The 24,306-nt window shown below is 36.2% G+C and overlaps 1 protein-coding gene across 2 annotated transcripts in view; it reads right to left on the bottom strand.

Moving 5' to 3' along the window:
* ANTXR2 (ANTXR cell adhesion molecule 2) overlaps positions 1–24,306 on the bottom strand; it is a 134,129-nt gene that overhangs the window by 52,999 nt on the left and 56,824 nt on the right. For both annotated transcript variants that reach the window (XM_074346004.1, XM_074346010.1), the window contains exons 12-16: positions 18,426–18,521; positions 7,397–7,441; positions 6,454–6,546; positions 1,210–1,377; positions 833–913 (exon numbers count right to left, since the gene is read on the bottom strand). In XM_074346004.1, the coding sequence (XP_074202105.1) occupies positions 833–913; positions 1,210–1,377; positions 6,454–6,546; positions 7,397–7,441; positions 18,426–18,521 (483 nt within the window). The remainder of the gene's footprint in view (positions 1–832; positions 914–1,209; positions 1,378–6,453; positions 6,547–7,396; positions 7,442–18,425; positions 18,522–24,306) is intronic.

The raw sequence follows: 24,306 nt of genomic DNA on the forward strand, positions 1-24,306 counted from the left end.
GCCTATCTAACCTGAATAAGCCACAATGCTCTGAAGCTGAGATGAATGAAGATCACACACTTGTTAACACAGAATGATGATCACATTGACACATAATGAAACAGTCCTGTTATTATTGCTAACAGTGTCCTGTCTCTGAATCAAACCTGCCCACTGTTACATATGAATGAGTTTTAAGCTATTTTTCTTATATGGATACAACAGGAAATAGAGCTGATACATTACAGAAATTATAAAACTAGAGTAATTCTAGCCAAATTTCCAAAAACAAAAACAAAAAAGCCTCAAATAGGCTTCCTTGATAGGGAAAATGCATAACACATATGTGTGTGTGTATGTATGTATTTTTATACATAAATGTGTGTATCTCACCATTGCAGACTTCCACAATGCCTCATAACGTTAAAGGCACTTTCATATAGACAAGAAATTAGATTAAATCAAATGTTGGAGGCAGGAAAATACCTATTTATACCTAAAGCAGTGGAGACTCTGAGGCATGTGCCCACTGGGTAAACCTCAGAACCCGATGTCATCCAAGTCAAAGGCTAGAGTGACGAGGGTGCTTATTACAGTCTGTGTGCGGTGGATCTTAATTTTTGTGTTACTTGAAAAAGTCCTTGTGTTAAAACACAGCGTTTAAAGACATATTCTAACAATAGAGAATCATTTATTAAGCACTCTACCTAACAGGAATTTGCACGAGACAATAATTCCTTCCTCGACTGTAATGAGGACTTTAGATTCTTTTTGATTATTATTTCACTGCCTTCGTCACACAGACCCGTGAGGCCAGGGTCAGGATTTTCCCAGCACATCCCCACATACAAACCTCATCTCCTTCCTGAGGTCGCATCAAGGAAACCCTGTCGTACTGCCTCCGCAACAGAGCCCAGAGCGCGTCCAGCCGACCCTGGAGGGAGACGGGATTTGTCAATTCCGGGGGAGTGTGCTCCACACCGGTTTGCTAAATAGGTGCACTGAAGTGAAGAGGGTAAAGCCTTATTCTCTACTCTCATTTCTTTCGTAAGTTAGACGAATAAATAAATAACAGCAATGGAGTTTCTTGTTGCCCAGAAAGTGTTCACTTGCTATAAGGTGAACTGATGTACCTCGGTCCTCCTTCAGATAAATGGGGGCAGGGAGACTAAAGGGGCTACAGCTTCTCCAGAAAGTTGCACTGAAATCCCACAAAGTTTGGACAGTCACCTTAATCGGCGTGTACCACTTTGTCTGAGGAGGCTGGTGTGTGGGTTTGGGTCGGGGTGGTCTGGGCCTGACGGGTTCCTCTGGTTCTTCAGGAATCGTCACCACAGCATTTTTGGCTTTCTCTAGCCTTGCACCTTCCTCGGTAGATCCTTTATCACCCCAGCGGACCTTTAAAACAATGGGAAATACTAGTATCAGACGCAGAGTGGCCTAGAGGAACAAGTTCTTGTTTAGCTGGTTCATTGGTTCACCACCTCAGAGTCAAAGATGAACAGGCATCCTAACTCCAAACTCCTCCGCTTGGGAGGTTTAATAGGTTTCTTACCACTCCTTAGGTGCTTAATATTAACATTCTAGAAATGGAGACCCTTTGTAAAAAATCTGGCATCAATTAAATTGATGCAACCATTTCTCCACTGTTTCAAATAAGGAGTTAATTTTTGGGGTATGTATGAAGTGCATGACAGTGTGTAACTCTATTCTCTAATGAGGTATGTTCTCCTTCCAGCTAAACACATACCCATATATACTGATGGCACTGGGGGAAACAGACAATAATGATGGTGATAATTAGCATTTACTGAATGATTTCATGTGCCAGTCTGCATTTAATCCATACCAAAATGCAATGAGATGGATACTGTACTTTTTTCTTTCAGATGAGGAACTGAGACACAGAAAGGTTAAGTGTCATGCCCAAAGCCACACAACTAGTAAGTGGCAGGACAGGGATTTGAACATATGTAGTCTGAAATGGGTAATAAATAAGGTTTGAATTTTACAAATATATTTTATACAAAGGAGTCAGTTGTTCCTTCCAAACTGTCTATTGAATCTATGGCAAAAAAGTATGATTTAAACATTTAGCCTTTGGAAGTAAAATAATTATAAATGTTTTTCTTCAATTTTGTAAAGATCAACTTTGTAAAGTAGCTTTCAGTCTTTAGTTCCTCTACTCCTATGAGTATGGTAATTTGACACGTTTATTTTTCACGGAGGAAGGCAAATCTGAAAAGGCTAGGCTGTGAAGAGAAAAAATTCAGAGACACCAGGGAATCTCACAAATTTTAGGAAATTCCCTTCTCTGAAAACTCTGGATATTGAAAAACAACAAGGTCAAATGATGTTCATTTTTCAATGAAAATTGGCTAAATCTGGGCCAAATGTTTGCAAATGTGGGCATGTAAAGAGGATGCGGCCCCTGCAGGAAGGCTTTGTCCTACCAGGAGCAGTAGGGAAGTCTAAAAACCAAGGACATTACCAAAGAAGACAAAAAGATAAGTGAAGTTCTAAAAAGAAACAGGGAGTTCTGTGCAGGGCACATAGTGACTCACCAGAGTTAAGTGATTTCTACAAAGGAAAAAAAAATGATTAAACACTTTTTAAAGTATTTTAATGACCTGAATTAAGGGGTGGGAATACAGATGACTACTGTTCACAGAAAGAACCATTCATACCTTTTTGATAAGGCTTACTTAGATGTTTTTACCTTTTTTTTAATTACAGTTTTAGAATAGGTTTTCAATTTCAAGTGGACCCTGCTGAGTCATTAAAACGTATCTGTATCTTTCAGTGTGATCAGTGGTACTAGCATGTTCTTTATGAGGTTGTTAAAATTGTTTTAAACACCATTAAACCTTTAGAGCTAGATAGTTGGCTTTCTTTCCAGAGAAATGACCTTCTCTTTTCAAATCACAGTGTCTTCACCTAGATAAACTAAAACTTTACAAATCTTTAGATATAGCTAAATTGAACTAAAAACCACCAGAACCAAGATACATCTCTTGGAGTTGTTGTCTCAATTTTAAGGGAAAAAAACAAAAACAAAAGAAGATACATGGTTAAATAAGCATAGGAATGTCATAACTCAAAGAAGACATTCGGAGTAGAAATATAAGTAGATAAAATGTAGAGTCATTTGGAAATTATAGATTTTTTAACTTAGATTTTAACTAGCCCCAATGTCATGGTGGATATCATAGAGCTAATGTAATTGTATTCTTTCTCCAAGTCTCACCGGCACCGTATTCTCAGATAAAGAACACAAAGATCGTTGAACTAGAGTTCTGACCCAATGTGGCATTTCTAGGGACTCAACTATCAAAGGACTAAACTTATAATATAGTTGTTGAGGTCAAAGGAAATGCAGTAAATAAATCCCTGAGTGTTACTTCATGAAGCAGCTGTTTCATCATCACCACCATCACCACGAAACAATACAACTCCTCTCAATCTCAAGGTCAAAAACTAAGAAACATTTTATAGAGCTCTCCTAAAACTCTTAAAAACAATTAAATATATATACACACTTTTATGTATACATTTTAATATTTTAGTTTGACCACACTGATAGTCAAAAAGGATAAAAGAAGAAGAACAGATTGTTAAAGGCAGCCTTAACAGAATTAATATATCTGACTTTTTATCATGAAAGAAGAGTGCAAGCTTGATAGCTAAAATTTTCCAATTCTACTTGGCTTTTTCAATGATAAACAATGAAATTCCATAATTTCCAGAGCATATTTGGATGGCTGGGAGGTTGTATCATAAAAGGAGCAATTTCAGAATTGAGAAAAGAAACAAAAACAGTTTCACGCTGAATTGGCAGAAACACACATTTGAAGTCATTAGGTATTGTGGATCAGTTGTGCTAACAGCTGTTATTAACATCAGCTCAGTTCCAGCTTTCTGCAAATTGCCATTACCACAGTGTTTAAATATTTAATGTAAAGGAGAAGTAAGAAAAAAAATTCTATGTAAAATTCCTATACTGGCTTAAAATAACATTAGTTACGAAGATTTATTCTTTAATTCAAATGTACAGGTAATTTCTAAAATTCCATTTACTTTCCCCAAGTTTAAGGTATTTTGTAAAGGAAAACACTTTCCAGGTTTAAACAGGCATGGTTTTAAAACAAATTATGTTTTCTATTTTTCCTCTCCAAGTTTAAATAAGTTCATGTTTGAGAAAGTCTCATGATGCTTAATTCTCAGTTTATTTTTTATTGTGTATTTTTCTGCATCGTGTTTCCCCTTTGTGATGCCCATATTTACTTTTCACTTTTTCCTTCACTTTCATTCTCATTTCCATCTCATTGATGGAGCACTCCATAAAATGTAGCCAACATTATCTATGACTAAAATGGCTGCCAACTTATTAATAGTGAGTCCTTTTCATAAATTTTCTTCAGCTGAAAAGGAAAGGCAATGTAATTTCATATTAATTAAAAGTCAACAAATAAAAACACAAACAAATACATTCCAATTAAATTTAAATAAAATTCAGTTACATCTAAAATTAAAAATAAGAGTCAATAACTCTTACCACTTGAAATGTGAGTTACTCAAGAATGTTCATGAGCCCTTGGCTTTCCTGCACATATTCCAATAATATTCCTTCTAAGTCAGGACCCATTTATGAGCTCATACATATGCTTTCATTTTCTGTAGAAAAAAGTTCTCAATCTTTGGAACACTGGAATGTTGGAGTAACAAAAATCTGCCACAGTTCTTAGTGTTTTGAGCAAGAACTAATATATCTGAATCTCACTGTCACGTGGTATTTTGTATGTGTGGCTTTCAAAATGGAATTAAGTTTATTATTCTGAATATAAATCAGCACAAGCTCACTGTCAAATAAGTTGGGAACAGGGAACTCTAGAACACAAACTGAAAATCACTCCATCAAGGGAAAGCTACTAACACGTTGTGCTATTTCCTGTCAAACTCTTTTTCCCCTTGCATACATCTTTTACACACACATTTTGGAACGAGACTAAATAAACTAAAAATAAGCTGTGACAGATCATATTTAGATATTCATATGTAACAATTTTATACAAGTGTGACTTTTTTTTTTATACCTCCAATCCACTCTTTCCCCAACCCTCCAAGCCTAGAATGACACAACAAAGGCAAATGGAAGGAAAATGACCCTCCATCTGTGTCAAGCAACAAGAGCTAGCCTAGCCATGTTCTCTTGTACTGTGTGGTGTTCTCAATTACTCACGGGCAAACACATGCGCAATCTTCTCCAAAAGACAAATTTAATAGGTTCTAGCGCCCACCTTTTCCATGGCTTATTGGCAATGAGATACCTGTCTCAGAGAATATTTCAGCAATAAAGTGGCAAGCTCTTAGGCAAATGTGCATTATTTTAAGATCTAATGTGGTCAAGAAAATAAGAACCACTATCGGATGACTTCTTTAGCCACTCTGGTAAAGATAACCATGTTAAGAAAGTCTGGGCTTCTTCTGAAGAATACTGAAATGTATTCTGCAAATGGGAAACTCTCCTTGGGAATCTGAATTTTACTGAAATGTATAAAAAGGGAAAATTGCAACAGTTGTGAGGTTGTTAATTAGCTTATTGATTTTTTCTGGCAGTAATGGGACAAAGCTGATATGACAGTAAGGAGACATGTGCAATGATTGCAAAACATAAAAACTCCTTCTTATCAAGAAGCAAAATTAAAGAATAACTAATAAGGAAATGCCAGGATTTGTGTTTAATAATACAGTCAATATTTCAATGAGAAAATTCCTCCAGTTGCTCCTTGGGGTGGGATGCTGGCCTGTCTATCTTGTTGTCAAGGGCTTAGGGCTGGCAGTGATTCCTTATTATTAATTAATGCATCACTTTGAAAAATATTTCTGTGGTGGTAAAAATTTGATTTTTAAGATATAATATTTAAGTTCAATTTTAATTCACACTGAGTCTAAAAATTCAATATGTTCTATAAATGATATTTAATATTAATTATGATCATTCATAAGAGATAACTATAAGCTGTAAAAAAAAAAGCTTTAAATGTACTTCCTCAATATTTGTGATAAGCTCATGGACATACTATTTTGACATTTTTCTCCTCAAACAATACATAACTGTTGGATCTTCTCAAAGACAAGCATTGTTGTAACTTTAAGTAGCTCGCTTCTTCAAACTGGATGTTCTCGGCAATAATTTTTTCCAAAATAGTCAGAAAAACCCTAACTTTGTTTTGCCCTTTAGAATTCAGACATCTCATCAATGCAGTTCTTTGACTAATAAAGTCAGTTCTTCTTGAATAATTTTGAAATGGCTAGGATTATTCCAGAGAAATAAAACTTGTCCAAATAAAAAGTGTTAAGTAAAACTGGATATTAGGATATTGAATTGTGAACAGTAGAGTTGCCATGGCTTAATAATTCTAGAAATACATAGTCCAGATTAGCAGCTTCTATTTTTTTTTTAAAGATACCAACCTCCATTCTTTTAATTCCTCCAACTCCTCGACCACCATAGTAGGAAGCATCCACGGTGGGCCACTTCTTAGTAGGCAGAGGTTCCTTTTCCTCCTATGTAGATACAAGTTTTTAAAACTGGGTTGAAATAATTTCTTAAAATATTGCTTAGAACTGGCTCACATTTAAACATTTTTCAAAATAATGCCATTGATACAGAAGAAATGTAATAAAAAATATATAGCACGTGTGGGCAAATTTACGCTTACATGCATACATCTCAGGTGAAGTGCTATGGAATATTGGGACTCCTTCCACCCCACAATTTGAGAAATCTACCTTATTTTGCTAGGTTATCAGAAGTTTACTTCTTAACTATGAGCATCATTTGTCTTTTACAGATCTATTCATCATTTCATGTTTTAAAAGATAAAAAGACATAAAATTAGGACCACATTTCAGTAATCACTTCAAGCCTCAATGTATGTGTAAATTTGAATTCTGAGAAATTTGTACTAAAAAGATAGGTAGTTGAGAAGCTTTCAAAATGTGCAATGCCGTATTTCACGTTGCCAACACAATTTTGGCTAATGGTAATAAAAAGTAACAATCGTTTTGGAGAAAGTAATAATATCTAAACTGCCAGCTTGGATCTTCCAACGTTTTGTAAATAAAATAAGTGATGTCAGAACTACTGATATATTGCTATAAAAAGTAAATTAAATCTCTATGTACTATTGATCCTGATGGCCAGTCTATGTTCATCAATATGTGAAGGTCCCATTCCTCTAGCATGTGAGAGAAATCATAAGAAGATAAAAAATAACAAATGATTTTCAAAAATGCAAAAGTCAATACAGAGGTATCACAGTTATCTAATAATAATGTCATTGATCAAACTGGGGGATAATATCCAAATACAGGGAAAAAAACCATCCACATCACTCATTAGGCACTCATTTACCTCTTGTGGTGCAGATGGTGGTGGTGGAGGAGGATCTTTTATAACCTGTACAAAAAAAAAAAAAAATCAAATGTAAAACCTTCAGTAGTATGTAGGGAAGAGACAGTAAGAATGTGTAAAAAATAATTAGGTTAGTAAAAACATGACATAATTTTCTTCACGTAGATCACTTTTAGCATTCAAATTTTAGTTTAGATCAAAATCTCAGGGAAAAATACACAGATGGTAATTACAACTACATAGATATACATGGACCATAATTTAATATAACTGAATCTCAAACTCACTCATTCCTGTAGCATTCAAACTTTTGATATAAGAAATGCTGTTATTTCTCTGTAATCCTCTTACTTAATTCAATTTTCTTTTATCAATAAACATACAATTCCAGTTCTTTTTCAAAATTTTGAAGGATAGGAATTTGTGAATTTTTATAGCCAGCCCAGAAATAAATGCCAGGGGAGGATTAAGATTCAAAATAGTATTACAGTAAAATGAAATAAAGGTGATCAAGCTACAGGTGCATTTCCTTTATAAAAAGGAAGCATTCATATCATTATCAACCCACATGTCCAAAAGCAATCCATGAAAACCAGATCTATCAATATTTCACACTCAACAGGGTCAAAACCATGCTAGTCATCTGCATTTAAAAGCCAACTCTTCTTCCTGTCTTCCCTGTTTCTTTCAAGTAAATCACTTTCTTTAAAGTCTTAGAATTGTCTCATAATCTATAATTTCTTCTCACTTTTAAATGACTTCACCCAATCATTTATGCTGTCCAAAGATTCTTTGACATAATCCCCCCACTCCCCCTGCTCCGTCTCCTATATCTTTTCCTCTCCTCTTCTGCCCACCAAGAATTCCCCCAATTTTCTCAATGCAGTTCAGACTCCCTCAATATGCACAGATGCCTGTTTGTTCTCCCCTACCATGGATCACAATTGATCATTTTATCTAACTCCAAAAATCTGTAACTCCTGTGAGGATGTGTTTTATGTCTGCTTTGCTCCTCAGTGTATCCAGTAAAGTGTCTAACACAAAATAGATCTTCTATTTTGTAAGGAAGAAGAAAGGGAGGGAGAAAGGGAAGTTAGGAAGAGAGGAAATGGTGGAAGGTGGGAAAGAAAAAAAGATGGAGAAAAGATAAAGGGAGGAAGGAAGGAAGGAAGGAAGAGAGGGAGGAGGGAAGGAAGATCAAGGAGAGAAGGAAGGACTCTGAATTCCACTCTCACTATCACTACCTAAAATCATAAACTTAAGATTCTCTGGATTTTAAAAATATCTAGTACAATATTTTTCAACTTTCCCAACACACATTCAACCAAAACTTCAATATTCTGAAAAATTCCCACCTAGATGTAGTCCAACTATGTTTGAATTCCTGCAATAAAGAGAAATTCACTACTTCACAAAGTAATTCATTCCACTGGCAAGAAACTCACATCACTTGAAAAATTTTCCCCCAAATGAAGCCAAAGCCTCCCTCTCTGTAGTTTCCACTTTTTAGTCCCAATCTTAGAATGTGGAAACACACACACACACACACACACACACACACACACACACACATAACTGTTTTTTCTTTCAGAAGAGAGCAGGTCCTATTTTTGAATACTGGGATAATAACCATGTATCTATTGAGCCTACTCGCCCGGAAGCTAAACATCATAACCATTTTTTATATAATGGCCTGAATTGTTGGGTCATCTCGATCAGTTTCTTTAGCATAGCATACATTCATTTGATCAACATCTCAAACAGCGGTTTCCAGAACTAATCCTGGCATTTTAAGCACAGCTAAGCCAGTAGAATTAGATGAATGGTGCTCAGGCAAAATGGCTGCACCCTCAGAGGTCCCCACCTTCATTCTATGCATTTTAACTCATAACATAGTGATAACATTAATTGATTATCATAGCATACCAGTTATAATTAACATAGTTTTCTTTTTTTGGCATCAATGTCTACATGCTTTACTGGTAGTTAAGTTAGACATCTAGCATATTTCTCTATCTCTACCCCAACCTTCATTTTAGCCTATGTAGCCAGGTCAATATTCTTCCTAACAGAAGCTTGACTGATTACTTCTCTAGTCAAAATGGACCAATTGTTCCAGTGACAACCGAAATCAAAGAATTAACAGAATTTTGGGAAGAACCATACAAATCATGCTTCCACTCACTTTTGCAAATTACCATAAAGTGCTCTCTAGAGTTCTCTCACTAGACAAAGGCCAAGGGACATCCTTCATTCCACTAAGTCTGAGTATAATGTATTGGAACTCATTTTCATTTCCTTGTGAGGGTTTCAAATTTACCCTACTTATTACCTGAGGACTTAAATAGTATTCCCAACCCTGTTCGACACTATATTCTCCTGAGAATTACTGAACATCGCCTTTCATGACACTTTCTTTTTTACGTCGTATTTGTCATGCTCATTATCCTGCATAACACTGAGTTTGAGCACTGATATACGCAAATTGAATTTCAATTTAGAATCCTCCTATGACCATTGCTGATGAACTCACAACAGAATGATGAGAGGCATCTTTGCATTCTTTCTCTTTATCAAAGACCCTTATTATCACAAGCCACAACCTGGAAAAGGAAAGGTCCTTTTTCAGTACATCTACAGGAGCCACCTCTTGTATTCTCATTGTTCAAATGCCTTAGTGTGGTACAGTTCTGCCTTAATGTTCTATCTACAAACATCCCTGTATATGCTCCTTTACTCCAAGCTGACAGAAGATGTTACCCCAAATAAAATGGTCATTTCCATGTTAAGTCCATCCAGCCTTCACAGAGTAGTCTACCAACTTTCTATCACTTTATCTAGAAGCTTTAAAACTTCTAAAAATATGCATTGCTGCACAGTTGAACCATTCATGCTTCATTAACTTAGGTTTATATGTTTATTTTGGAACTTTTCAATTACCCCTCAAATGTGTAGATTTTTTAAGGGCAATAATCATTATTCCCTCTTTGTAAATATCACAGTGCCTAATAAAGTGCTCTGCAAACAACAGACACTAAAAATAAGATTGAAAGTGAGCTAAAGGAATTAGCTGAGAATGTTCACAAAGGCTCACAGCCAACCTCTAAATTTATAAGGAAAATACTAAGAAAAAAAGCTATAAATGATAACCAATAAAGATTTCCATGAAACTAAAATATTTCTAGGTCCAAAAAACCCAAAATATCAAGTTTCTTCTTTAACCAATAAAGTCAGAGAGCTAATGAACTCAAAGGCAAATGTGAACTCACAGGCAAATAGGAAAACATAAGACCAGACTAAGTTTCTTCACCTGGGAAATAAACCTGATTCATTGTAGGTCCTTTCCAAAATGAAAATTCTAATAGATTGATACAACAAAATACATATCACAATATTTCCACTAGGTTCTTTTCTTCTGTGCCTTTACATAATTAAATAGGGCATATGTCTACATGTATTTGTATTCACCTTATTCCAGAAAAGAACATTAGGGTTTATTTTTCCAATAATGTGTAATTAATCTTATGTATGACTAAATGCGTGACTTATTATAAATTCAAATTGATTTTTAAATCTTGGCAACTATATTTTCTATGTTGTTAACAATGAAAACAGAACCTTAAAACTCTACATAAATCAAATTTTGATCTAGTAGATTAAGAGACACAACCACCACCACAACAAATAACAGAACCTAAAGAAACTGAAGTAGAGCTGAGGTTCACCTGTGTGCTGTTAATACCATCAACAATAACCACCCTTTATTGGTGCTGACATACGCCACACACTCTATGTTCTCTCATTTTCATAATAATCCTGTGTGCTTATCTCCATTCTAAATATAAGAGGGAGGCTCTAACTTTAGTAACCTGTCCAAGGATACACAAAGAGAAAACACTAGAATTAAGATGCAAACCCAAGACCCAGGCCCATCTACCACCAAACTCTGAGTTCAACTTCTTCTGCCACATGACATTCTTTTAAATTAAGGTTTGGATCACAAAGGGACAGGGTGCAAGAGAAAAGGCTTAAGACTTGTTGAGTAGTTTGTTACTTGCTGGGATGGATGGATGGATAGATAGATATAAACAGATAGCTATAGTTCAGTATTTATAGTAACTCTGTGAGATAGATGCTGTCATCCCCACTTTATAAGGACATAATATACATACACCGATTCATACACCCAACATCCATGCCCTAGAAGTGTTGGAACAGGAAATAAATTGTGTGTGTGTGTGACATTTCAAAATGCTCCTTCTCTGCAATCTACCATACAGCCTTGTAAGTAACAAAGGAGGCTGAAAATAATCTGAAGCCATTCAGTCCAAAAGCCAAAAATGGCAAAAATCAGTGTCCACTGATATCCCTATGTTTCAGTAAAACTAGTGCAGGAGAAAAGGAAACCTGACTGTTGGCCCAAATACATTAAAAATAACAGTCATGAGAATCCCATTCTTGTATTAAATAGTGCAAGAACACATTCCTCTCAGAAAAGGATGTATTCATATGCACCATATTTTATGAGAATTTGCAGATTTTAAAAGGCATAATATTGCCTAGTTGCCAGGATTTTTTCCACTTAGCATCCTTCAGCTCTGTATTGAAGATTCTGGAAAACACTTTCACCACTTTATGAACCATATGCAGAGTTTGAGTCTTCTCCAATTTTTTTTTCATTTGTTATTATCATCATCAGGGAGGACTACATCTCATCTCCTTAGCTGCTAGAATGAAGATTTCAGTTTGGAGGAGAGCCGATTTCTTCAAAAAAAAAAAAAAAAGCCGCTTCAGGCAACAGTCCTTTTGATCTGCTCATTAACACTTTTCAAATGTTCGAGTGATGTGGGCATTCTTTGCGCTAGAAAATGTCAGCACGGGAGCCTGCAGCCAGCTTGATGCAATCATATGTTCCGATATTCAGAAAAGAGTGAAAAGAACTGTCAACAGTGAACTGCCTTGGATTTAAAAAAGGAAGATACTGTACAACGACTGTAGATCAAGTAGTATTTCAGGACTGATTCTTGCCAGTGACAAAAACAAATGCCCAATTTATGAGCAATGTCATCTTACTGCCTGAGAGCCCAGAGACCCATAAGGAATCATTCTTAGTGTTTACAAAAATTTATTTAAAATATATGTGGGACTTCCTTTCATTCTTCCTTTCTTTTTGATAAGATAAGACAGCAAGTGTAGTGCTTTCCTCTGAAGGGCATAAACACAAAGTTTTCTGACGTTAGTATTTGGGAAGTCCTTTTCTGAACCCCACAAAGGTAGATGCTTTCAACTTTCAGACCAAGATATGATCAGGCTTATCTCATCCTCCCTTTCCTTTCCTCCTTGACAGACTCATCAGTGTTCAAAGAGTCTACTTTGAACAAATAAATAACTTGTGGGAAGTCTAGACAATAAGCATAATGTAAAGTGCCAAATGAGGACTGGGAAGAACAGTGTGAGAGTGTATTCTCCTGGAGTTAAGTAAAGGTGCTGCTGTCAAAGCAGATAAACCAAGACCAGAAGAGTTTGAAACCCTGTTTTGTAAATGGTGCTCTGTTAGAAAACATCACCATGGAAGCAATGAGTACTAACACCACACTCTATTTCAAGGAGGCAACCAAACATAAATCATTTTAATTAATGGTGCAAGGAAGGCATATTAAAATTTAAATTACTTTTGTTTTATTGTGCATTCCAAAAAAAAAGAAACAAATCAGGCTGCTCTCAAAGTAACTCAATAAAGGCACCAAGAGCCCTCCTCAACAATAAAAAACAAGTGCAATGTAGAAGCATTATTACTATTTAGAAAGAATAGCACAGCTGTTGCTGGCTAAGAAAATGATTCTATACAGCTCCAGTCAGACAGATCCTCATCACAAAAGCTCAACTTACTTATAAGCAAAGTGGGCTTCAAAAAGATAACTTTAAAAAAATTTTTTTAAATTAAGATTTATGAGATCTTTATGTAATGTCTTAAAATGAACTAAGGAAAAATAAGCTTGCAATTTTGCCTTGCGGATGGAGAACTTTGGCCAAGGACACTAGAGCAAAGTGAACACTTATCATCTCCAGCATATTCAGATATTTATTTGCAGCTGTATAACACGCTCTAATCTAACACTACAGAAAGCCTTTGTTTGCCACCTCATTAGCCTTACATCTGTAATTCTGCAGAGTGTCTGGTTGCTCCAAATGATGCAACTATAGGGCTGTCAGTTCTGCCATCTTGACAGTAAAACAAATCTGCTATAAACTCAACATATCTTCTAAGCTAAACCATGATGAAAACATCCATAGTTTCTGATATCTTACACATGATTCAATATATGATTTTTTTAACCTCTCCTGGCCCCTTTTCTAATTTAAGGAAAAAGGAAGGATATTGTTGATGTCTTTGTTATAAAAAAGCAGTTGTAAAGGATGGATGGTTGTAAAGGATACTCAATGCACAGGATACAGACTCTTAAACAGATGGTGAGAAATAACTTCATACAAAAATGAGAACTTTTCCCCTTATGCAATAGTTTGCAAACTCAACACCCTCTGTAATTCACTAATGGTAGTGCCTAAGACTTCCAGCTTCGCATAAGAGTTCTTTTATTATTATTACTAGATAAAGTCCTCCAAATATCATTGGTTTGGATTCTATTTGTCATGGAAAGCCCAGGCACACAGAAGACACAATTTTGCAACATTTTAAATGATATCATCTCTCTCTTTTATCCTTGAAAATACTCATTAAAATGAACTGAAAGATTTAAATTTTTAAAAATAGTCTCATATTAAAAGCATCTTAGATGGCCATATATTCTATTACAGGAGTTTCCCTAACTTTTTATATTCTATGCCCCTCTTTGGCAATCTGGTGAATCTATGAATCCCTGCCCAGAGTAATGAAGCTATATTAAAATACACAGGATTTAGAGGAACCCAATTGTATTGAAATATAATAATCAAATCTGTTTAAAAAAAAAAACCAAATCTGTGACTCAAAAATATATATGCTTCTTTATTAATTCAATAATTATAATGAAACATAATAGTAGGCCTAGAAACTATCATAATTTTTGAAGTATAGTTGATTTACAATGTTACATTAGTTTTAGGTGTGCAGCATAGTGATTCAATATTTTTATACCACACACAGTTACTGCACTATTCTTGACTATTTTCTCTATGCTGTACTTTATATCCCCATGTCTAATTTATTTTAGAACTTGCAGTTTGTACCTCTTAATCCCCTTCACTTATTTCACCCATCTTTCTACTCCCCTCGCCTCTGACTACCACTGGTTTGTTCTCTGTATCTATGAGTCTGTTTTTGCTTTGTTATATTTGCTCTTTTGTTTTGTTTTTTACATTCCACATAAAAGTGAAAACATGCAGTATTTCTATTTCTCTGTCTGACATCATTTTGAAGTAGTGATATGTATCTGAATATGAATGGGATTGTACTGACCTCTTCTAGCAAATAACAAGCACTCTGAGAAAATAATACAGAATGCCTGGGTCTTTGCCGTCAATAGGTTCTAATAACATATGCACCTTGGATACTCCTAAAAATTAGAAACCTGTTTCTTCTACAAAACCCTTGCCACTCTGAAACAGTAAGTAAATTCTACTCAATGTATAAAGCAATATGCATATGCATATTTACAGTTACTCAAAACAAAACAGAATGGTAATTCTACTTTTAAAGAATGTGTATTGTTTTTAATCACAGTGGAACCACTACAAACAATTTTTTTCCACTGCAAACATTTTGAAGACTATTTCATTATCTCCCATCTTACAACCTCCTGTACTCCACGAACAATCTTTGTAATGATCTGACTTGAAAACTAGTTGCCAAAATCAATAGCCCTAAGCAGTGATTCCCAACCCTGGAGAATATCAGAATCATTTAGGGAATGTACCTGTTTCTTACTGCTGTTGTAACAAATTATCACAAACTGAGTGGGTTAAAACAACAGAAATTAATTTTCTTGCAGTTCTGGATGCCAGGAGTCCAAAATGAGTTTTACAAGGCTAAAAATAGGTGTGAGTAGAACTGGTTCCTTCTGCAGTCTCCAGGGGTGTATCTGTTTCTGGCCCTTCCAGCTTCTGGTGACTGACCACAATCCCTGCCTAGTAGCTGCATCACTCCAATCTCTGCCTCCATGGTCACATTGCCTTCTCCCCTTCTGGAATCTAATCTCCTCTGCCTCCCTCTTATAAGCACACTTATGACAGCATTTGGAGCCCGCCTAGATCATCCTGGATAATAACCCTATTCCAAGATTCTTAATCATATCCAAAAATGTTATACTCCAACTCTCTACACTTTTTTTGGAGAGATTTACCTCTGGTCATATCTAAGGTGCACTATCTGTTGCTGGCTTTGCACTTCAGCTGTTGAAAGAACTCAGTTGAATAAGACCTAATCTCTCCCAAGACCAGATATCAACACCACCATAAAACAAGCAAAGCTTTTTGCAGGGGATTACATTGATCAAAAGTGTACACTCCTTTCCAGTGGCTTCTCATCATCCTTGAGGTGAATTCAAACTTCCTCAATACAGAGGATGCCCTCCCTAGTGCGGTGCATGCCAAATTCTAAACCGTCTTTCACCTCTCCCTTTCCCTGGCACACTAGAACTCAGCCTAGGACTTCCCAAAGCATGCCAGAATAGCTCATAATTCCCCACACATTTCATCGGAAATGTCCTTCACCAACTGCCAATGTCTTATTCATTATTCAAAACTCAGTTTGGAGTCTGTAGCTCAGTCCAGTTTCTCTGAAATATCCCTAAACTCTGGCAAACCCCGACTCCTTTGTGTTCTTTACACATGTTGCTATTTGGGAACTTATAAGCCACCATTCACACTTTGCCCGCAGTTCTGTGTGAGTTTCCACCTCAGACGATAATCAGTTTTGTTCCACCAGTTCCTAGCACTGTACTAGCCCATATTAGATTGCTAAGGGCTGAATGCAGAATTTTGCCTCTACCTCTCCCTGCTTTTAAACCTACTTAGGAAACATTTGCTATGATTCACTTCTCTCTAGGTCTACATACAAGCTCATACTCAGGGCTAGCTGCTCTTTAATATATATTTCTAAATGTAAAATAAAGGTGCTTCTCTCTATTAAATAAGTTGCAGAAATTAGTAAACATTCATGTTTCTGAGGATAGGAAGCCCACCTGACATCCTGAAAACACACCTTGATGGTGTCCCTGAGTGATTTGCATAAAGAAATAAACCACGTGATTCACAATCTGCAGTGTCCCAGGGATGGAACGGATCTATTCTCACCACCTGATGATGGAGTATCTCTACACCATGAGATATGAGGGTGGAGACTTCATCTGAGCATACCTAGCAACCTCCCAAAGAAGCCCATTTCAGTTTTCACAAGTGTCCTTTTAAAAATCATACGCTTTGATACTTTTGAGCCCTCTGGTCAACATTAAATGAAACTGCAAAGTAACGAAGGAAGGATATCCACCACGGTGACATTTAAATTAAAAAATAAGAAGCACAAATCACATTAAGACACCTTTTCCCTTTTTAATTTGAGACTCAAGAATGCTACGTAGCCTAAAATCGCCATATCTAAGATAATCAAGATTACAACAGGAAACCGTTTGAGCATAAGTTGCTGTGGCAGGAAACTGATTAGTTCAGCAAAGAGACAGGATGCTTCTTGTCTCCACTGTTGTCTAAGTTAATTCTGTGCCTCGTCCATGGGCCAAGTGCTCTGAGATAAAGGATTACAAAGTTGTCTCATGAAAGCAGACTGAATAACAATTAATAATAAATGCAGGGGTAATATAAAGTACTGCCTGAAGTTGCAAGGAAGCTGAAATCAGTCAGCAACAGTTAGGGGAAAAAAAAGGGCCCTCACCTCATATTATGTAAAATGCTACCGTGATCTACAGAATATAAAGTCCTGTGTAATGTTTTGATTAGACAAGAAATATTACCAAAATAGGTTAGGTAATGGCCCCATAAAGATGTCCACAGCCTGATTCCCAGGAACTGTGAATATGTTGCCTTACAAGGCCAAAGAGACTTTGCAGACGTGACTAAGGTGAAAGACCTTAAGATAGGCATTTATCCTGGATTATCCAGGTGCCTCCAGCCTAATAACATGGTTCCTTAACATTGGAGGTCCTTTCCCAGATGGGTTCAGAGTCAGAGGGACATGTGACTACAAAATAATCACAAAGATGCCATGTTGCTTTAAAAGTGGAGGAAGGGGCCCGTCAGGCAAGGAAGGGAGGTCACCTCTAGAAGCTGGAAAAGGCAAGAGGGCAGACTTTCCTCCAGAGCATTAAGAAAGGAATGTACCCTTTCAGTCCAGTTTAGCCCAGTGAGACCCATGTTGGGTTTGTGATTACGTAACTGTTAGAGAACAAATTTGTGTTGCTTTAAGCCATCAGATGTGCGATAATTTGCTACAGTAGTAACAGAAAGCTTCTATCTACCCATATTATTTCAGAGGTTTTACTCAAATGTGAAAAATGACAACCTGAAACCAACTGTCATAATTTCAAAAGTGACTGTTTAACGGGTACCCTAACACCTACACATGACTTATTTATAGGATGTTTTTCTGAGAGGCAGACAGAGAAGGTCCTGAAATAGCAGATTTCAGGTAATGAAAGAGTAATGAAAGATTCATTAAGCACTGAAAAATAAAAACAAAAACCTGACAGATTATCAACCTCTCCCAATGAATCCGGCAGAACATATCATTCAATTTACTTGAAATTAAAACCCTTTATCCCTATAACCTTTCCTACCTTCTTCCCCGCTTCTTCCCCCAAACCTGACTGTGAAGTGTTTTTAGATGAAGTTTTATAATAAACATCTATTGGCATGCATGTTTTCCAGAATTTATTACAGTGATAAAAATTATTAAAATTCAGTTTGCTAACTGAAACTTTGCTGTTGTTGAACCATGTGTCACTGATTCAGGTTTCAGGTCCTACTTTACACCTTGCTGTTTAAAAAAAAATGGGTAGAGTTGCAAATCCTTCTTACTCACCACTTTGCAGCAAAGGGGCCAAAACCACCACATTAAACCGATGGCCAAGAGTAGCAGTAACACCAAAATCGCGATGAGGGCTGCAATCCCATTAGACTAGAAGAGGCAGAAAACAAAAACAAGGCAGTGAAGTTTAGGGACAAAGCCCAAAGACATGTTTTTTAAGGAAACAGCAGAAAATAATATGGAAAGCATCATGATATCAAACCTGATTTCCATCATATTCCTTTAAATTCTTTAAATTGAAAAAATTATCTTATAATCTGTTTGTATTGTATTCCCTTTTATTATATTTATATTGTATAATATATAAATATATCATAACCTATTTGTATTAAATTCCCTTATATTATGTTTTATATATATTATGTTAAGACAGGCAATAACAACAGGGAACTATATTCAATGGCTTGTAGTAACCTATAATGAAAAAGAATATAAAAATAATATTATATGTATAACTGAATCACTAATATACAACACTGTAAATCAACTATATTTCAATTTTTAAAAATGGGGGGGAGAAAAGGCAGGCAATAATAAATACGAAAAACTTCCAAAATGTTTTAAATTCGGCCATAAAAAAAATAAGGAAAATTACAATTTGAGATTGTACAGATCATCCATATGGTCCCTATCTTTTGTCTCTGGGGAAGGATTATTTTGGTTACAAGCATGATTACCTCTAGGCAGAATTTATGCAGAATTTCCCCAGATTTTTTGATAATGGAACACTATTTACTTTATATATTTAAATGATAGGACAAGATGAATCTCAAAAATCACCAAGGAGATGACAAACAAACAATGATTCTTGTTAGCAAGTGGTGCATACCCATCGATGCAAGACGTGCATTCACTTATCAGAAGATCTCTCAGGGCAGCTGAACCACTACCCACACAAGAACCACACTGGTGTTCTTTCACTTCTTAAGGATGAGCTCCTCCAGCCCTAAGGCACCTGCTCTGGGCTCTGCCTCCTACCCCCTTCACCTACCAAGTACCTATTCATCAGAGAACTTAGCTTAAGCCACTTCCTCCAGAAGACTTCCTTGTAACCTCTGGCTAGAAAATGCTCCTCCTTACTGTACAAAGGATAGTTCTCCACACTTTAATCTTTAGCATTATCACAATTTATGTGTTGATTATTTGCTTATTTTTGAGGTGAACTACAATTATTTATTTAATTTGCTTTTTCTCTCTTCGCTGTGAGCCCTAGGAAGGCAGGGCCCATGTCCAACCTACTTACCAGTATATACTCTATGATCAGCATTTAAATCTATTTACTAAGAGAATGAATTCCAAATAAATAAGACTGCAAAAGTCACAAACACACATAACAAAGAGTGTTTTTTTTTTTTTAGTTCAGAGATAAAAGTTTCCAAGGGAACAAGGTGTCTCTTCCAAATCCCACTCTCCAGGATCCCCAGTTATCATGTTTTGTTCGTGTTTTGGTTTGTTTTTTAAGGGAAATATTTCAAGGAAGAACAAAAATAACTGTAAATAAATCAATACACTCTCTGGATGGAAATTTGGGCCTTTATAAGGCAGCTTTTCAGAGATACATTTACTGCCATTCAAAACAAATAAGACGTTTAAGCCCAGAAGTCAAGGAGGGAGCCATATGTATCCCAAGAGCTAACAGAGAGGCTGGGGTCGAGTGGGAAGAACCTGTCAGTATCCATCTTAGAATGGTGTTGTCTTAAAAGTAGTTTAGTCGAGGGACATTATTCTGAACACCAGAAATTGACACATTGTAACTGACTATACATCAGAAAAAGAAAAAAAAGCAGTCTATGGGTCTAATGTTAAGCACATTGCTCAAATTCTTGGTGCCTCTGTTTTCTAATCTACAAAATAAGAAAGTCAGCTGTTCCCAAGGCATGAAACTCTGTGGCAAAGGATATCACTCTTTAAAAAGCACTGTGCACATTAACATATTTTTAAAGCTCTGGATGGTTTTGTAGTAAAAAAACAAAAGTAAGTCCAAGTTGTATCAGCACAGAATCTTTTTTATTTTTCATAACGTTATCAATATCCTACAGAAGTAGGATTCCCTAGAATCCATTTTGGGAAATGCTAGGATTGAACAAAGCTAAGAGGTTTTCTGATGTTGAAGCAACAGTGGTAGTAGGATTTAATCAGAACATTTAAAAATGGAATTTGAATTGCAATACATAATTACCTATGCACAAAAAGAGCTAACAATCTTTATGTAGATAGTTATTTGTAAATAACTGAAGAGAGAAGGTAGTTTTCAGAAATAGCAGGGAGTGCTAGCAAAATATACTTGGTTTAGCTGATCAGAAAAATCTTGAAATGTGTGTCATCATTTCCCTATATTATCTGATATTTTCACAATGGAAAAAAAAAGAGAGAGATTACCATAGAGTAGATGGAAACTATCTCCAAATAAATCAATTTCCAAAGATATTGGTTGTTAGTAGCCTTTCAGTTTTAATAAATCTATTAAAAATAACTTTAAAAATAATTCTCAGAGCAGCATAGACCATAAAACATTCATTAATTTCAGAAATTTTTAGGAAAAGATTAAGAATCAAGTATACATGATCAACTAAAGTATCCTTTGATTTCTAATTTTGCATCTGAATGTAAGAGGGAATAACCACACAAAATATTTATATAGCAGACGGTAGGTTGCAAATTAACCAAAACAGACACCACCAAAATACCACCTAGAATCTTTATCATTTCATTTATTTTTCAGAAAACAATGAAAATAACTACAGAAACTTTACATACACAGACACACACACACACACACACACAATATCTTCATAAAGCTTTACCACTTACCAGTAGACCATTCTTAAGGCACTTCAAGATGTTATCAAATATTTATCGTAAAGAATTATTTTAAAATACAAGAATTGAAAAGACATGCATTCGTCTAGTAACTTCTTGATGTAGAGTTTGTTAGAATGGAGATGTAAGCTCGGCATGTGGTTACTGATGTGTCCTAAACATCTAAATCAGTGTCTTGCACATAGAAAGCTGCATGTGTGTGTGTGTGTGTGTGTGTGTGTGTGTGTGTGTGTGTGTGTGTGTTTGATTCAGAGAGAGAGAGAGAGAGAGAGGAGAGAGATAAATACCTTACAGAAATTTTCCAGGCAAATAATCTAAGTTCTCTGTCCTCAAAACCAAAGAAAGTAATTCAGAACACATATGACACTTATGAAATACTCCAAGTGTATCTTTCTACCCAGAATTCTAAACATTCAAGAAGAAATCATGCAGCTCCCCACAGGCTTGATTACACTAAGCTCTAAAATCTGGACAAATAAGAACATAACAGGAAAGGAATGTCAAAGAAATACATAGAAAACTATAATATCCTTTGGGACAAATGTTGTCAAATCTATAAATTCATGATTCCACCTTCAAATATAAGGTCTTATATAAGATAGCCCCAATCTGTGACACGTATGGAATGTAAACAACATTCCCCACCAGACCTTCCCCACATGAGGATCGAGCCACAGCACCCATGGAAATGGCTCACCGCTTGGCTGTTCTACACAACTTTCTAAAGGGTTCTATGAACATTCGTTTCCCCCTTTTCTTAGAATCAAATCCTGTGTTCAGAAATAAGGACGTAAAACTAGAGGGTGTGAATATACTAAAAGTTTAGTGGTTAGGGTTTTCTTTCTACAAATGTGTCATGAGCAGGGAATTTGGAAAATGATACTGATGGAATATAAAGTAGATGGGGTAGCCATGACAGGCAGTTAAAATTCTTGGATTTTCTGTCAAAAAATGCCCCTATTAGGAACACTGACAAAACACTATGCACATCCAGATGTAACTATACATTTAATGTGATAATATTCTCTCAAATGATTCCAAACATCTGTCTGTAAGAATACTGACTATGAAAACACACACTTTTGAAAGACCTACAGACCTAATCTTTATCATATTAAGCTAAGCATGATGGAAAACAAGTCAGAAGAAGCAAAGAATTTAATGCAACCCAACCTCATCGTAAACACAGCTCTGGAGACCCTGGTCCCAGACACTAGCTCGGCTAACTGGATACAAACCGAGGCTTCCCCAGTTCCTTTGTTTAGGTTTGCCAAAGCCATTATCAGAGCATGAAAGGCTTCAGTCATGAAAGGGAAATCATTTCATTGTTCACATAACTTTATAAACAATTAAGGAAAGGTCAAACACATAGATTTCAGTCGCATGAGCAGACACCATGCTGAAAACTGCAGACTTCAGAGTCAGATGGAACTAGCTATGATTATGCACAGATCTGTATCACAGGTGGAAGCTAAAAGCTTCACTCCTGTTTAGGCAGTGCTGCTCTTTAAATACTAGATAGTTAAGGAACTGCCAAAGCGATCGTGTGAGATGAGTCCTCATGAAGCCCACGGGTTAGCTGGAGAGATAACCCTTGAACAAGTGAACAAATAATCAGAACCGTGAGGAGTGTGGAAGGAGAGCACAACAGAAACAGGGCAAAGTGGGAACTAGGCCGTGCAGGCTTCGAGAGGGCCTCCTGAGGAAGAATATGGAAGCCCAGGAAGGGAGTCGGGGCAGAAGCAGTGGCTTCTTGCAAGAACAAGAAAAGACGACTTTGGCTGGAACATAGTTTGGTGGGGTGGAGGGGCAGTTGTTGGTTGCAGCTGAAGCAGCTGAAGAAAATACAGGAAACACAAATTTTTGGAAAGCAGTAATCTCTTTATTACAGAGACAATTGGCCACTTGTTGGATTAATGTCCATTTGTTAGATGACTTTCCAGTCAGCCGTTTGTAGGATCAATTGTTCCTAGCTAACCATAGTTCTGACAGGCAGCATTTTCAAGTGTCTACAAAGACAAGTTAGCCGAGGAGTCCGGTTGGAGACTTAGTACCCACATGGTGATCAAGGCTGTGAAGCCAAAACTCTCTTAAGGTTTACCCGGGGACACACCAGACCCTTGAGCTTGATTATAGGGTAAAAGGAATATATATTTTCTAATCATCCTGGACACATTCAGTTTTGAACTTCATCTGCACCTAATTTCCTTTTCTTTATCGAAAACAAGTTATTATGTTCAATCAAAAACTTTAATCTGCCAAACAGAACTGAAATTCTAGCTAACAGAATCATAGAAGTGTAAAAACAAATCAGAGTCACTACGTACTTGCAAAATAACTATGGGAAGAGAGGAAGCACTCAAAAATTTCAAAACTATATGACTAGCATGTTGCAATCTAGCTAGAAAATAATTAATCATAGCAACAACATTAGAATAACACTGACACAGAAAAGGGGAAATAGGTCTCCACAATTTTGTTTCCATGAAATTAGAGCTAGGGGAAGAAAAAACAGTCATGGAAGAGGTGATGATTTCATTTCATTTGATTCTTTTGAAATATTCCATATCAGGAATTAGTAAACTATGGCCCGAAGGCCAAATCAGCTCATCTATTTCATAAGATGCCTGGCAAGCTAATTTTTTTTTACATTATTACATTTCTGATAAAAATCAAGAGAAAAGGATATTACATGAAATTAAAATGTCAGTGAACACAGTTTTGTTGAACACAGCCACGCCCATTTGTTTATATAATGTCTCCGGCCCCCTTTGGGCTACAATGGCAGAATTGGGTAGTGGGACAGAAAGTGCATTGCCCCCCAAAGCCTAACGTATTTACTCTCTGATCTTTTACCAAAAAAAAAAAAAAAAAAAATGCTAACCTCTGTCTTAACATAGATCAAATTGGGATCTGGTAACAAATGGCAGATTGTACAAGTATTCAGGCTGGGGAAAGACAGGCTTGGGTTCCAACTCAAGCATTTACTCGACTGTGAAACTGAGAAGCAATCCAATCTCCAGAGCCTCCAGGCTTCAACTCCCCCCTTTCCAGG

Source organism: Camelus bactrianus, chromosome 2 (assembly GCF_048773025.1).
Source record: "Camelus bactrianus isolate YW-2024 breed Bactrian camel chromosome 2, ASM4877302v1, whole genome shotgun sequence".
Lineage (NCBI taxonomy): Eukaryota > Metazoa > Chordata > Mammalia > Artiodactyla > Camelidae > Camelus > Camelus bactrianus.